This window comes from Sorex araneus, chromosome 3, assembly GCF_027595985.1.
Source record: "Sorex araneus isolate mSorAra2 chromosome 3, mSorAra2.pri, whole genome shotgun sequence".
NCBI classification, from domain to species: domain Eukaryota; kingdom Metazoa; phylum Chordata; class Mammalia; order Eulipotyphla; family Soricidae; genus Sorex; species Sorex araneus.
Window position 1 is genome coordinate 102707977 of NC_073304.1, and position 14837 is coordinate 102722813.

The 14837-nt window shown below is 62.7% G+C and overlaps 1 protein-coding gene across 18 annotated transcripts in view; it reads left to right on the forward strand.

The window, feature by feature from the left end:
• Window positions 1-470: 470 nt before the first annotated feature.
• Window positions 471-14837, forward strand: part of TLE3 (TLE family member 3, transcriptional corepressor) — a 32044-nt gene continuing 17677 nt past the window's right edge. For 11 of the 18 annotated variants that reach the window (XM_055130683.1, XM_055130684.1, XM_055130687.1 and 8 more), the window contains exons 1-5: window positions 472-624; window positions 900-1000; window positions 1229-1292; window positions 1730-1774; window positions 14456-14518. In XM_055130683.1, coding sequence (XP_054986658.1) covers window positions 601-624; window positions 900-1000; window positions 1229-1292; window positions 1730-1774; window positions 14456-14518 — 297 coding nt within the window. In that variant the 5' untranslated portion in view covers window positions 472-600. Of the gene's footprint in view, window positions 625-899; window positions 1001-1228; window positions 1293-1729; window positions 1775-14455; window positions 14519-14837 lie in introns of all 18 variants that reach the window. The other 7 variants (XM_055130676.1, XM_055130678.1, XM_055130682.1 and 4 more) reach the window with 1 other exon arrangement.

A 14837-nucleotide genomic window follows, 5' to 3' on the forward strand; every position in this document is an offset into this window, starting at 1 on the left:
TCCGCCTGCGCCCGGACCGCGCGCCCAGGACCCGCGCCGGAGCCCCCCGCGCCCGCAGAGTCGCGATGCCCGGACGCGCGAGCGGCGCCCCTTGAGCGCGGACTTTCCTGCCGGCGGCCGCGGCGGGCGGAACCGGGCCCCGCTCTCGGGGGGGCGTCGAGGCGCCCGCCGGGCTCCCGCCCCGAGCGCCACCTCGGGGCCCGCCCGCCTCCGCCCGCGAGCGGACCCGCGCGCCCCCGGATGCGGGGGGAGCCCCGGCGCGCCCCCCCGCCCGGCGCCGCGCGCTGAGCCCGCCGGCCCCGGGGCCCCGCGCCCGCGCCGCCGGGGAGCCGGACGATGAGCGCGCGGCCCCCGGCCCTGACGCGCGGCGCGCAGCCGGGGGAGGGCGGCCGGCCCTAGGCGCACAAAGCCCGCCCGGCCCTTTGTCTGCGCGGGGGGCGAGCGCCCGCCCTGGGCTTGCGCGGCGAGGGCGCGCCGGGGGCGCCGGGGGCCCGCTCGGCCGGCCGCCCCCCGCTCGGGCTCGGCTCCCCGCTCGCCCGCCGCTCGCCGGCCCGGGCCCTGGGCGCGTGCCCGCCCGCCGAGCCCCGCCCGCTCCCTGCCATGTATCCGCAGGGCCGCCATCCGGTGAGTACCGCGCCGCCCGCACCTCCATCTTGCGGGCCGCCGCGGGCGCGCGCGTGTGCGCGCTCACACAAAGGGCGGCGGGGGGCGCGGGCCGGGGGCGGCGGGGCCGGGGCCGCTCCCCCGCGCCCCCCCGCCCGCGCGCGCGCCCGCGGGGACCGGGCGCCCCCTCTCCGCGCCCGGGACGCGGAAACTTGCTGGGGAGGCGCGGGCGGGGGGCGCCGGCGGCCGCGCTGACGCCGCCGCCCCCTCCCCCGTCTCGCCCCCGCGCGCTGCAGGCTCCCCATCAGCCCGGGCAGCCGGGGTTTAAATTCACGGTGGCCGAGTCCTGCGACCGCATCAAAGACGAGTTCCAGTTCCTGCAAGCGCAGTATCACAGGTGAGGCGGGGCGGGGGGCGGCCGGGCCGGGCCGGGGCCGCCGCCTTTTGTTCCCCCTTCGCAGAGCTGCGCCTTAACCCCTGGCTGCCCGCGGCCCCGGCGGCCAGGCCCGGGGTGCCCGGGGGAGGCGGGCGGGGCAGGGGCGCGAGCGGCCCCGAGCGGCCCGGAGCAGCGCCCGCCGGCGGCCGACCGGTTCCCCGGGGCCTGAGCCGCGTCCTGCCCCCGCAGCCTCAAAGTGGAGTACGACAAGCTGGCCAACGAGAAGACGGAGATGCAGCGCCACTACGTGATGGTGAGCCACGGGCATCCCCAGGGCGCCCCCCAGCCCGGACCCGCGCGCCCTGCCCCTCCGCGCCCCCCGCGCAGGCCTGGGCAGGGCCTCCGAGGTCTCCCGGGAGTGTCCGGAAACTTTGCTGCCTTGCGGCTGGGCGCCGGCGGGGTGGGCAGCCCGCGCAGCCCCCACTCGCGCCGTCGGAGGCGCCCCGCGCGCTCCGCACGAGAGGCCTGCCTTCACGCGCCCGGAGAGCTCTCGGGACAGAGGGGCTGCACGCGGGAGGGCTGCGGCAGGTGGGGGGCCGCCCCTCCCCCAGCCCCCTCCGCCTGGGGATTCCCGGAGGAAACAGCTTTGGCGAAGTGGGCTGATCTGGTCCAACCTCCCCGAACGTTACTAGCTGATTTTGGAAAGTGAAGACCTTCTGTTAATGGTGGCTCCTTTTAATTTCTGTTTAGTACTATGAAATGTCCTACGGCTTGAACATTGAGATGCACAAGCAGGTAAGTGCTTTTCTTTTTTAAGAAAAAAGAACAAGTGATTTAATCTTAAGAAAACGGTGGACGCAGATTTGTCACGGCTCCAGCTGTGAGAGGAGCCCGCGTTCGGAGTGGAAGGGTGGGCCTGGAGGTGCAGGCGCTGTCTGACGCCGGGTGCGTTTCTAGGACAGGTCTGGCCTTTAGCATCCGAGCTGGTCAAATTAGTCCTGAGCTCGGGTCTTGGTGGGAGATAGAAAGGCTCGAAGGGAATCGTGTACCTCAGACTCCTGAGACCTGGAAGGGCGGCCTGCTTTGATCTGCTTCCATGTAAAATTCCCTAGAGGAGAGGGGAGGAGAGGGTATGTGAATGAGAGCAAGAGCTGGTGTGCGCGTGCGTGTGAGAGAGAGAGAAAGAGAGAGTGGCGTTCCTGCCGCACAAAAATATGATGTTCTGCCTTGATAAGATTAAACTTGGAGTCTTAAAAGCCACACTGAGCTGTCAGAATGTAAGGGAACAAGCCACTAACTGCTTAAAAATATAAAGCCAGAATGAACTGCAAGTTGAGTGCTGTGCCTTTTTTCACGGCAGCTTTCCGAACTCAATCTTAGTTTGAAGGCAAGCCCTGGTCCCATTTTCTGGAGGAGGAAGCTGAGCTGAGGTGAAGTAACTCACCAGCCTGGCCAGGACTTTTGAGATGATTGGGAGTTGAGCTCAGCTTTGAAATCTTGAAGTCAAACCAGTTTAGCTAGTGTGGTGGCCTTTGATGGATCTGTAAACTACCCCTCTAATAACAGTATACCTCAAACCCAGCAAATACAAACACCCTTTATCTCGGTGCATATCAGTAACCAGTCGGGGTGCTAGGCCCGCTGTGGGAGAGGCCTGTTTGTGTATTTGTGTTCCAAGGAGAGGCCGCCTATAATTTGGCTTGGCCAACGATTAGAGCTGACTTGGCACGTATGTATGAATGGTGCAGGCCGTTGTTCTTTTTAACAATTGGTGTTCTTGAAATCTCGGAAGGCTGTTGACTCATTCTAGCCTCTGGTGACCGTGACTTGAATGGATTTTCTGCTCTAAATTAACAGTCATTTACAAGGTTTAAAATTTGCTCTGGGGGGGGGTAGGGCAGGGCAGGTGACCCTGGAATGCCAGCCCTGGAGTTTCTCCCCCTCTGGTGGCTTCCTCCAGAGACTTTTTCTTTCTCTACGTCGAGGGAGCCACATTGGGTGGAAGGAAGCCAGCAAGGGGGCCTGTGGTTATTGAGCAATGTGGAACCAGTTTGTGACTTCCTGAAGGATTATCCCCCATGGAGGATGCATAAAGCCTCCTGGCTTCCCCTTCTAGCGCCCCCCAGAAGGGCCAGGAGCACCCCTCCACGCCGTGTGGCCGCTGTGTTTCTGAGACAGTTTCTGCCCAACTTCAGGCCTGGGTCACGGGCTCCCAGGTGGGCAGGGCCGCAGAGGTGTTCTGCAAGGTGACTTTTTCCCCCTCCCCCCTTTCTCATCGCGTGGTATCTTGGGTGTGTTTAAAGAGGGTAATTGCACCCAGGTTTAAAATTTATAGCAGCAGTTATTCTAAGAGCTTCGTAATTAAGGTGCTCTGTGTCGTTGCATGCCGAGGGCTGCCTGGGTGGTGTTCCCCGGGCCCGGGAGTGGATGGCTCCTTGGCATGCAGAAGCCGCGGGGCTGGCAGAGCCAAGGGGTTGGTGGAGTCTCGGGGACAGTGTGACCTGCATGTGTGGTGGTGGCATGAAACTCCCTTACCCGCTTTACCGATGCGTTTGGGACTTCCCCAGGCGGGAGGAGTTGGAGAATGCCTGAGGCCTGCCAGTTAAGAGAGGAGGCTTGCACCCCTTTTATGGATGTGGCCACTGAGGGGAAGAGGGCAGGAGGTTGTGCCCGAGTTCAGGCCAGGCCTCTGTTTCTGGGCCTCTCTGGGCTAGTGAAGTGGCCTGGGGCTGTGTAGGAACAAAGAGAGAGGCTAGGAGGTGAAGAAACTTAGCCAGCTGTGAAGCCGTCCTGACCTAATGGGGCGGGCCACTCCCTGGCCTGCGAAGAAAGCCCTGCCACTAATTGTAGTGTGGGTCTTGGGTGCATTTGGCGATGGTGGTTAGGCCTGAGCAAACAAGTTTATCAGCTGACCTGTTTAGCGGTTGACTGGTGTTTTATCTGCACACACAATCAAGTGACTGGAGTGCTTGAATTATTCATGCTCTGTCCCGCCCTCCAGACTTGACTGTTCGTGTGATTACATCTGCCTGGAACAAACAGGCTGGATTCTTCATCTTTAAGCGCCGGGTGGGGGCAGGACTGTCTGTGCTTTTATGTAACAGACTACAGAGCCAGCACCTAGGGGAATGTGGGGATCCAGTTCCTCCTGCCCCCCACCCCCACACCGCCCTCCTTACTGCCCTCCTTGCACGTTTTTTTTCCCCCTTTAAAAGCACTGCTTTGTGGGTGCGCTGGGAAACACCTATAGTCAGGAAGCTCTGCTGTGCCAGCCAGCCGGGCCCGAGGGCGGACAGAGGGCAGCTGCAAGGCGCCTCCTGCCCGTTTGTCCCGCCACCATCCTTAGCTTTCTGTGGCTGGCCCCCTTCCTGCCCGGTTCTTGCTCTCTCTCTCTGCTCCTAAGCTGCCACATCCAGAGAAATAAATGGCTTCTCCTCCTGCGCCTCCTAATTATGGAAAGCAGAAATCACAGTCACAGGCCTGGCCTGGACACCAGGTCACTCACCTCCCAAGCCCCAGTTCCTGGACCCGGGCCGACGAGGGCAAGTGGGGGGCAGGGGGTGCCCCTGGTGCCAGACACAGGCCAGGTGTGGGTCCCCTGAGCGGAGGGCTCTGGTCCTGCTTGGTTGGGAAACTTGGGGTTCCGGTTTTTGGGGTTGGCGGCGTCTTGCCAGCGCTTCACAGCCTTCTCAGATGATCATTTTTTCCCTCATTTCTTTTGACTTACTGGAACTGGGAAGCTCTTTGACTACCTGTCCAACCTCTCAGAGGAGCAGGGTACTGAGGTCAGCGGGGGGTGCTGGGGGTCAGGCAGACAGCCCCGGGCCCCAGTCATGGGAACTCAGCAGAGCACAGGACCGCAGACCCCACAGGCACACCTGCTTTCCGCCCTAGGGCCTGAAGAAGCCGGAGCCATAGTACAAGGGCTGGCCTTGCACGCTGCCAGCCTGGGTTTGATCCCCGGCACCCCGTTTGGTTCCCCAGGGCACCGCCCGGAGTGACTCGAGTGCAGAGTGGAGTAACCCCTGTGCATCGCTGGGTGTGGCCCAAAGCCAAACCAAACCCCAAAGAATCTGAAGAAGCAGGGAGCCTGGCGAGGCCAGAGTCCACAGTGCCCCTTGCAGGTTGTATTGACACTGGCCAGTCCTCCAGAAACCACTTGCCAGCTATTTGCACAGCAGATGAATTGGCCTGAGAGGACAATAAGCAGTGCAACCCCCAGCCCCTAGGTGAAGTGCAGAGACCTGGGAACTTTGGCTCTGAGGACCCTGGGGGGCTGGAGAGACTTGTGGGGATCCCTGAGGGTTCCCACCCTCCCCTGGCGTTGGGGGGCGGGGGCTCCTCCCTGGCCACTGTGGAAGCAGGGCCTAACTGGCTCCCCATTTCTTTAGCTGTAAAGCTGGGGGTGAGGGGCCCTTTCTGGGCCTTCTCCTCATTTGACCCTAGGAGGGGGATGGGGGGGAGACAGGTCCTCGTGCTGACTGACGGGCTGAGGCTGCCTGGAGCCTGTTTGAGGCGCGGGTGTCCCCTTCCTCCCAGGCCCCCTCGCCGCCTAGCACCGACAGGGTCCGGGCAGGGCTCCCCTTCGAGCCCACCCGGACCCGTCCTTTTACTCTTCCCTTTTCCCGTGTTGCTGTGGGGGGGGGCGCTCTGGGGGGGCCTGTGAGCGTGTTGATGGTCGCCCCTGCCCCCCTTGCTGGCCAGCTCAGAACCCCCTTTCTTCATCTGACCCGGAGCTGGGAGAAGGGCCGCCTTCATTCCCACAGTGGTGCAGTGGTCCTCAGGGGCCTGGGGCAGGCTGGGTGTGGGCAGGTGACACTGACTACTGGACACCTCCCCGCCCCCAGGGGAGGGGCATGTAAATAAGTCATGGCCCCACAGTGAGGTAAGTGCTGATATGGCCCAGTGTCACCCTGCGCTTCCCCCTCCTCCCTCAGGGAGGGGGTAGGTGTGTGGAGTTCCCAGGGCGGGACACGTGGTGACAGCCTGCAGGGAAGTGATCGCCAGGCTCTCAGCCTCTCCACTCTGTCGCTCTGTCCCCAGAGGCTCTCCAGGGCTGGCCCCGTGCCCGGCCGGGGTGGGCCCGCTGTGATCTCCACTGCCCACCCCCTGACCCCCGCCCCAGGGAGGGGCCCTGCTTGGCCCGGGTCTCCCCTCTCCTGCGGGTAATTCCGTAATGACGGGCTCTGACCCACCCCTCCCCCATATTTAATTCCCATCAGCCCAGCTCTCCACTTTGCTATTAATGATAGCAGCCAGCAAAATAGCTTTCAACATGCCATTGACAGTCTGGTTTAAGAGCGCACTTGAGGCAGTGCTAGACAGCTGGAAGCACCCATAATTGTGTACCAGAGTGAGAACCGAGCGCTCAAGGACCGTGTTTTTATATGCTTAAAGGGACAATCTCCTGTTTTCAACACAGGGCTCTTGGCCACTCCCGTCGGGGCAGCTGCCTACCACCGGGCGGGGGGTCTCCGCCGGAGGGGTCTGGGTGCACTTGTCGCTTAGGGAGGCAGGGGGAGGCTGCAGCCGCCCAGAGCAGACAGGGTGAGCTGCCTTCCGGCTAGCTGGTGGGCCCTAGTGTCCAGCAGCTGGAGGTGGGCCGGGCGGGGGCAGGGGTGTTCCGGAGGCAGCCACCCCCCGGGGAGCACCCCCTCCGCACCTGTAGCTCAGCGGGCAGAGACTCTCCCGGAAATCGTGAGGGGGCAGGCAGGGACTCACGGAGGCTCATCCTGGGCTTCGGGGGAGCCCCCACCTACTCCCAAGAGCAAGAACAAATGCTTCTCACCTCCCCACCCTGCCAGCTTCAGTGCAACCTTTGGGCCGAGGCCGCCTTCCCCAGAGCCTCCCTCCTCGGGCCGGGAGAGCCGGGGCTGCGTCTGGTCTGCGGTCTCTCCTCCAGATGCTGCTGCCCTTGGCAGAGGCGGCCGCTGGGCCACGCTGGTGTGTGCCAGGCGGTGTGTAGTATTCCCCTGCGGGGATGGCCGAGATGGGGCCGAGGGGGGCCCTGGGGAGGCCTTCACAGAGGATGGAGTTTGCCAGTTTTGAGTCTCCGGATGCTGTTGATCATGCTAGCCCTTTGCCTTTCTGGAGCCCTCGGTAGTTGCAAAGCAAATCAGACATTTTCACCCTAGCGGCTGAGAAGATCCATTTGTGTCCGGGTCAGATGCCAGCGGAGAACCGCAGAGCTGAGCAGGGGTGCCGGTGTGGCGTCCGACTCTCCCGCCAGCATCCATGGCAGTGGAGAGTTCCTGGACGCCGCTCTCCTGGGGTGCTCTGGGAGGGATGCAAGGCGGAGCCGCCTGCAGGCGTGTAAAAAGTTGGATTGGAAAAGAAGAGAAGTGTGCATGCACAGACTTAGGAGGCGGCCCGCAGCCTCGGTGCTCCCCTCGGGGTGTGGCAGCGTTGAGCCTGCAGCCCTGCACGCACTCCAGTCCTTTATTTCCAAGTGTCCTCCTGTGGCTTAAGCACCTTTTCTTTTTTTGTCTCTGGACACTTTAGATGTGAAGGGGGAGGGGAGAGGCGGCTGGGAAGAGAGATGAGCCTGAAGAGACGCGGGGAGGTTTGAGTGGGGGGGAGGCTCTGGGTGTGGAGGAAGTGCCCTGCAGGATGTCTGGGCCCGCAGCCCTGCCTGGCGCCCACCTCGTACGCAGTGCCCAGTGCAGAGACCTTCTCTCACTCTCCGTCCCTGACATCCTTGGTCGGCGCGGCCCGTGCTCTGCTCTGTTTGCAGTTCTGGAAGGAGGCGAGCCCAGTCTGGCGCAGGGACTCAGGGACTCGCCCGTCACTAAAGGCTGGGGTTGCTGGGGCCGGGGTGGGGACTGACTCCTGATCCAGGATGGCACTGAGGGTGCAGGCATGGCCTGGCCCTGCGCCCCAGCTCCCCACCGCAGCAGGCCCTGCTTGGCCGAGTCAGTGGGGACTCTGCTCCGGGCTCAGTGGCAGCCCCTGGCGGACGAGGAGCCCTGGGTAGGACACTGGAAGAGTGGGCGAGGTTGGTCATGCCCACCCTGGCATGCCTGCCCTGGCATCTCCTGTGGCACTGTGGGGAAACGGCTCCCCAAGAACCCGGGACCCAGAGGGACCCCGAAGGGTGGGGGGGTCTTTGCCTCGATGCCGACCAGGAGCAGGAGCGGTCCACCCAGGGACCTCGGCCACAACAGGAGCCCTCTGGGCCTGTACAAGTTGGGGCTCACCGTGATGTGGTTTGAGTGGGAGACTGTTACACTTGTTTGACTCATCGTGAGGCTTTGACCTCTTAAAAGGGCTCCTCTGCTGCCATCCTGGTCTGGAGAAAGGACCAGTGGGCCGGTCCAGGGAATGGGGGATGTGCTCTTTGCTGGGGAACCCCGGGTAGCTGGAAGGAAGGGGCTGTTCCTGCCCTCTGTTCCCCCACAGAGCCCCTGACCTTGCCTCTCTTTGTCCCAGGCCTCTGGGGACATTCCCCAAATGGAATCAGCCGCCTCTGCAGGGGTGCCGGAGGCTCACAGCCCAGCATCCCGGGAGGGAGGGGCCAGGGGAGATTTCTAGGGGATCAGGTGGGGGCGTTACCATGACAACCCTTCCTCCAGGCCTGAGTTGGCTGAGGAGTCTGGGGAGGTGGGGGCAGGGCTGCATTGGGGGTGGGCAGGACGGTGTGTTCCTGTCTGGCCACACCACCCTCGAGGGCCCCGTGGGGTGGGTAGGCAGTCAGCAGACTCTGATGTATTTGGGAACCAAGAAATTAAAGGGAGCAAATATGGAAAGATTATTGGCTCTTGTTAACAGGAAGCTGGCGGAGGGAAACACGGAGCCATGAGCAATGCAGGCGAGCCCGAGGGGGCTTCCTGTGGGTCCTCACGGAGCACTCGGGGAGCACTCTTGTGCATTTGCGGGCTCATGTCACAGCTCTTTCTTGCACCTCGCTCTGCCTCCTTGGAGCAAAAGCTGAGGTCAAGGCCTGAGCAGACCCAGAGGGGATCGACTGGGCCTAGCTCCCCCGGGGTCAGGCTTAAGTCTGGGTCCCCAAGGTGGCTGTCCTGCCCTGGGTGGCAGACCAAAGAAGCTTGGGAGCCTCTGGCCTGGACACTCCCTAATCGGGTCCAAACCACCCCTCCCCTCCCGACTCTGCTCCCATTCCCAGTTTCCTTTCTGCCTGGACTCTACCAAGCATAGCCTGAGTTTTCTACTGGGGAAGGGCCAGAAGCCTTGAAGGGTTAGGCCAGCCCTCAGCACCCTGGCTTTCCCCTGTCCTGGCTGGGATGCACAGCCCCCCCCCCCACCTCTCCCCACCCCCAGACAGACCCTCAGGGTCACGGCAGGGCTAGGCCCTTTTCTTGTTCCCAGCCCTCCGGCATAAAGAATTCAGCAGGCTTCCTCGGAAGCCATAAATATTTAATGGCGTTGTAGTTATATATAATTTGATCAATATGTCAGTGCTAAAAGGGCTTTAAGGAGGCCCACCTATCACTGAGTGGTCTGAGGGACACTCCCGCCCTCCCGAGCTGGAGCGTTATCTCTGCCTGCTAAGTGGGTCATTTATTTGCTCTCTCCTTTAAAGACAAGCAGCTGTGACGGGGTGGGGGGGACACGGGGTGGGGGGGACACGGGGCTTTGGGGCCTTCACTGGAGGGGGTGACGCCCCAGGGACTGGAGTGGTAACAAACAACTCACTGGCTCTCCAGCTTCAGGCCGTCCTGGCAGGGACATCTCTCGCAGTCCTGTAATTGAGGGCCTTTCAATTTGGAATCACCCAGGCAACGCGGTGTGGAGGGGGCTGTCTAGTTAAACGGGCCCAGGCACATGGTTCTGGGCCTTCCAAGACCTGATCACGAGGGTGTGCTGCCTCCCGGGGCTGGAGTATTCCATCCGCACAGCAGTCCCCAGCTCCTGCCAGGGCCCCTGGGCCTTTAGCTGGGGTGGCACAGACTCGACATGGCTGTGGTTGATGCCAGGACCTGAAGTTGAGAACCGGAGCCATGAAATCTGCAGTGGACCAGCCCCTCCCTTCAGCTTAGCTTGACCTGGGTGTGTGTCCACTCAGTGTCCTCTCCCCCACACGGCCGTGCCCGGCATCCAGAGCCCCTTTCCCCCAAAGCTCGTTGCAGCAGGACACAGTCCTGCTCCCTGCAGGGAGTGAAAGCAGGGCCTGGAAGCCTCAGGGCCCCTCACTGGTCCCACCTGTCTGGGGCCCCCTTCAGCTCGGGGCCTGTCTGTCTATGGGAGTCCCCACGCCTGCCTGAGTGCAGGGTGTGACCTGCCTGTGTGGGACCGTCCACCTGTGCTGAGGAGGCCTGGCCAGCAGGCCACACCGTGGCTGGCCTGGCCTGGCCTGGCGTGCCTGTTGCATGGCGACCCGGAGCCTTCTGGAGGGAGCCTGTGTTCCAGCTTCCAGACGTGATGGGCCCAGGATCAGCCCCGGCACCTGGTTTGTCTCGTTGTGTGCCAGGCCATAGCGCCGACACCAGACCCAGCGCTGTAGTGTCAAACCTCTGCGACGAGAGGCGGGAAGAGTCGGGGGCAGAGCCAGATAGCCCTGCGTGGCCGCGGCCCCCCGCACTGCCAGCCGCGGCTTTTGTGCCTGTTTCCACTAGGGCCGAGGTTCAGGTGAAGTGTGTGCTAGGTGGGGCAGATAATCAGGTTGTCATTTTAGTTTGGGGTCACACCTAGCGATTCAGGGGACCTTCTGGGGTGCTGGGGAGGAAGCCCAGGTCAGCCACATGTAAGGCCAGTGCTGTACCCACTGTCCGGTCGCTCTGGCCCCAGTAACCAGACGCGTTCAAGCTGAGAGGTACCAGGAGATGTGGCTGTTGTGTCCTGAGCCGCCTACTGAACGACACCTGCCCCCACGCCCCGTGTTCCAAGCCCAGGACCAGAGGGCCAAGGGAAGAGGCTGCCTGGGTGAGAGCACGGGCCATTCACGGCCCTTGGTCCGTAGGCCTGGGTCCCAGCCTCGCTCCCTCGGGCCCTGCCCTGCACTGCTCCTGTGGATGCTGGAGTTAGGGCAGTGGGCTGTGGGGATGATCACGGACCCTCAGTTCACAGCTCTGTGCCTAGAGGTTCCGCATGAGAGATGATCCTGATCCTGCAGGCGGGAGCTCTTTGGGAAATTCCCCCCCACCCCCACCCCCCGTCCCTTCCTCCCCTTCCCATCATTTATTTGCCTAACAGTCTCGATGGAGACACGGGCCAGATGTCTGTCCCAGCAGCCTCCGGTTGGGGAGGCAGATTCTGGATTTCGCCGGGAAATTCCGCACAGCTCCTGCCTCTGCCCGGCCACGGCGCTTGCCGGCGAGGGCCTCGTGCTCCTTGCTTCTGAGGAACGCTGTCTTTTTCCACCAGCAAAGCCCCCGTCTTTGAAGTACACTTGAAAAGCAGCGTTCAAAAGCCACAGCGGCCTCCCCAAACACTCCCCGCTCCCGGCAGCCCTCCTGAGGTCCGGGCTGCAGCTCAAAGGTGGCAGCGGCTTGGGGACCCCGCAGAGGCGTGGATGGGGGGGCTCGCCAGCCACGCACGGCTGCCGCAGGGCAACACACGGCCCCAGGCTGCTCCCAGGCACTGCTGCCTCTGATCTGGTTCCAGGTGGGGACGGACTAGTGACCTGTCCCCATCTTGTCCCACGTGGTCCCACCTTCCCCCTTCCATTCTTGCCACTGATGTTTAGAGCCTGTTTGAATTGGATCAGATGCTGTTTTCACAGCTGTTCTAATCGGAAATGCTGTCAATGATTAACCTCGGCAGTAGTTTTTCATTTAAAAATGCTTCTCGGCGCTCTCAAAATGTCTGGGTTCGGCTTCTTGGGAGGAGGTTTGGTGCAGGTTGTTCCCTGTGGGGCCTGAAAGGGGGGTGCTGGTGTGGTGGGGAGCGGCCGGCGGAGAGTGCTGGCAAGCGTGAACCTCGACCACGGGGACCTTGTCACCATGAAGATGGGCTGGAGAGCGGGCATGGCAGGTGGGCACTTGCCTGGCATGTGGCTCATCTAGGTTTGAACCTCAGCACCCTCGAGGGCTCCCCAGGCACCCCCAGGAGTGAGCCCTGAGCCTGCTAGGCGTCTCCCCCTCCCCCAGGAAGAGTGTTTCTGTCTGGCCTGCCTTGTTTCCAGCAGTTTCCCCTACAACACCCCACCTGCCAGGAAAAGAAAAAACTTAAGGAATGGATCTGTTGACAATTTTCCTCTTGGTTTTGGGGCACCCCTGGCTGTGCTCGGTGATCACTCCTGGAGGGGCGTGGGGCACCCTTGGGGGTGCTGGGGTTAGACCCTGGGTGGGGCAGGTGCTCCCGGCTGCTCCTGTGGTCCTCACCAGCACCCCATGCTTCTCCCGCCGCCTGCAGCCTGGCCCTCTAGAGAGGCCGGACTCACCCCCTCGTCCGCTCTGGGGGAGACCCCTGGGGTTGGAGTTGCTGAACCACAGGAAACCCTGACACCTGGGCAGGGAGCATGGGTTTGGGATGAGCAAACTTTCCTCTGTGTCGCACCTCTGACCCTGGCCCCTGTGCAGCCGGGGCTGGGGGCTGCCACACGCCTTCCTGCACCCCGGGAAGAGGGTCGTGCCCCTCCCTAGGAGGGCAGAGTGCCTGGGGCAGCCCCTGCCTTGGTTGGGGGGTGAGGGGGGCCTGACAGCTGGGAGGCTGTGGGCACAGCCTTGCCAAGGGTGAGGGGAGGGAAGGGGTTCAGCCTCCGGCAGCCTGCACAGTCAGGGTCCTGGGGCCTGCTGCACGCCCTTCAGTGACCGGCCGCCCGAGGTGGGCTGGGGAGCTGCTGGCAAGTGCAGAGCCGCCGCCTCCCCAGTGCCGGGGCAGGGACAGTGGGCAGAGTCCCCGTGTAGGACGAGGCTGGTGGCGGGTCTGACTTGCCCACTCTGGGCGAAGGGCTGGGACTGTCTCTACCCGCGAGTCACCCCAGGTCCACGGCCCCCCAGGGGCTGGCTGTCCTGTGGGGTCTGGGCGGGCTCGTCTCGGGGTCAGCTTAAAGAAGAGCCCTCGGCACCTGGTGAGTGTCCTGCACGCCGAGCCTGCGCCCCCAGCCTCGAGCCCGTCTTGGCGGTGCTGGTTTCTGCTGTGGCTGTCACACAGTCACGTGTGACTGATGTGCTCGGGGCCCGCTGGCACTGCAGTGAGGGTTGTTGCTGTTGCTGTTTCTGTTTTTGGTTTTGGGACCACATCTGGTGGTACTCCCGATACTCCTGGCTCTGCACTCAGGAGTCACTCCCAGCTGAGTTCGGGGGACCACATGGGATGCCAGAGATTGAACTTAGGTCGCCGGCATGTCAGGCAAACACCCCCCTGCTGCACTGTCGCTCCAGCCCCTCGTGTTGTTTCCGGCGTTCCCACCACACCGCCCGGTGCTCAGGTTTCCTCTTCCCCACTGTCGCTGTGTGGGAGGACGGGTGGGCACAGCCCGTGCCCCGGAGCGTGGCTTCTCGGCTTCCCGCATGAGTCCGAGCATGGAGGCTGCAGAGGGTGAGGGCCATGCCATGTCCCTGCTAGCTTGTGCCCGGGGCCTGCAGATTCGGGGTGAGGCCCTTCCTGCCCGTGCTAGGTGTTTGAAGCAGGCACTGGCGAACACTCGGGCTGTGAAACAGCCTGCAGAGCATGGACGGGCCCTCCCAGCCTTTCCCAGCTGTGCCTGCTGGGGGTCGAGAGGGCCAGGTTGTTGGGAACCCTGGTGGGGTGAGCAGGAGTCCCTGAGGTCTCTGCAGCCCCTCCTGTCCTTGCCAGTGGCCTGAGACCGAGACCTTGGGGGTATAGGTGGTTGGAGGGCATGGGGCTGGGGCGTGCAGGTGCCCCCTCCTGATTCCTGCTGCCCCCCCGAGTCTGTGAGTGAGGCTTCCGACAGCGTTGCTTTTGTTTCAAGTTTATCTCTCTCTCTCTCTAGCATCATATGACATGCAGATGATCAGAGATTTTTTAAAGGCTGTTGTCATGGTTTTGTCTCTGAAAGATTGCTGTGGGCTGATGCAGGCTTTGAAGCCAGCTTGGGGACCTCCGCACGGCGGCCTGGGGGATTGGGAAGGAGATGAGAAAAGCAGTTCTGAGCCGAGTCTCCCGTTGGTCCTGACTTCCCTCTCTCCACTCCTGGAACCACTTAGCACCGTTCTTTCTTTCCCTTTTGTCCCAGCCCCTCGCCTGAAATCTGGGGGTTCATGTTGCAGCTTTTCTGTGGTCTGAGGGGGCTGAGCAGAGGTGGCTCTGCCTTTCTGGCAACGCAGGTGAAAGGTCAGGGACATAGTTTCTCCCTCAGCTGCTTCTACCAGGAGGTCGTGTTTCACCCCCTGAAGTCGGTGGAGCTATAGTGGGGTGCACAGCGTGGAGTGACAGTCTGGGGGAGTGTCCCTGACCCCAGGTTGCCATGCCCTCCGTCCCTTGAGGGGACCGGCTACAGGGCTGCTGCCTGTCTTCAGGCCCCGTGGTTGGGGGGTAGGGGGCGGGCTGCCCATCCGTCCAACGTCCTGGCGTCTTTGTATTCGCCTGGGCCTCACACAGTCTCTCCTTTCACAGACGGAGATTGCAAAGCGGCTGAACACAATTCTAGCCCAGATCATGCCTTTTCTGTCTCAAGAGGTAAGAGCTGCTGTGCTGGTCGCTGCTTTTCTCTTTCGAATCAGCCGGTGGCTGGTGGGTCTCTTCAGGAGCTGGTGTGGGGCAGTGAGGAGTGTTTCCTCTGGAGGCCTGAGACTGGCCAGCCAGGGACAGGAGGTGCCCGTGGTCTGCCAGCCCCGGGAACAGCCAGGAGCGAGGAGGCCTGGCTGTTGGCAAGGGCCAAGCCTGGAGGGGGAACTGGTGCCCAGAGGGGCTGGTGCATCCTGGCACCACCTGCCCCTGTGTCCCTGGTAAGACTTGGGGTCCCTGAGCTCTGCCTGAGTGCCCAGCAGACCCCAGC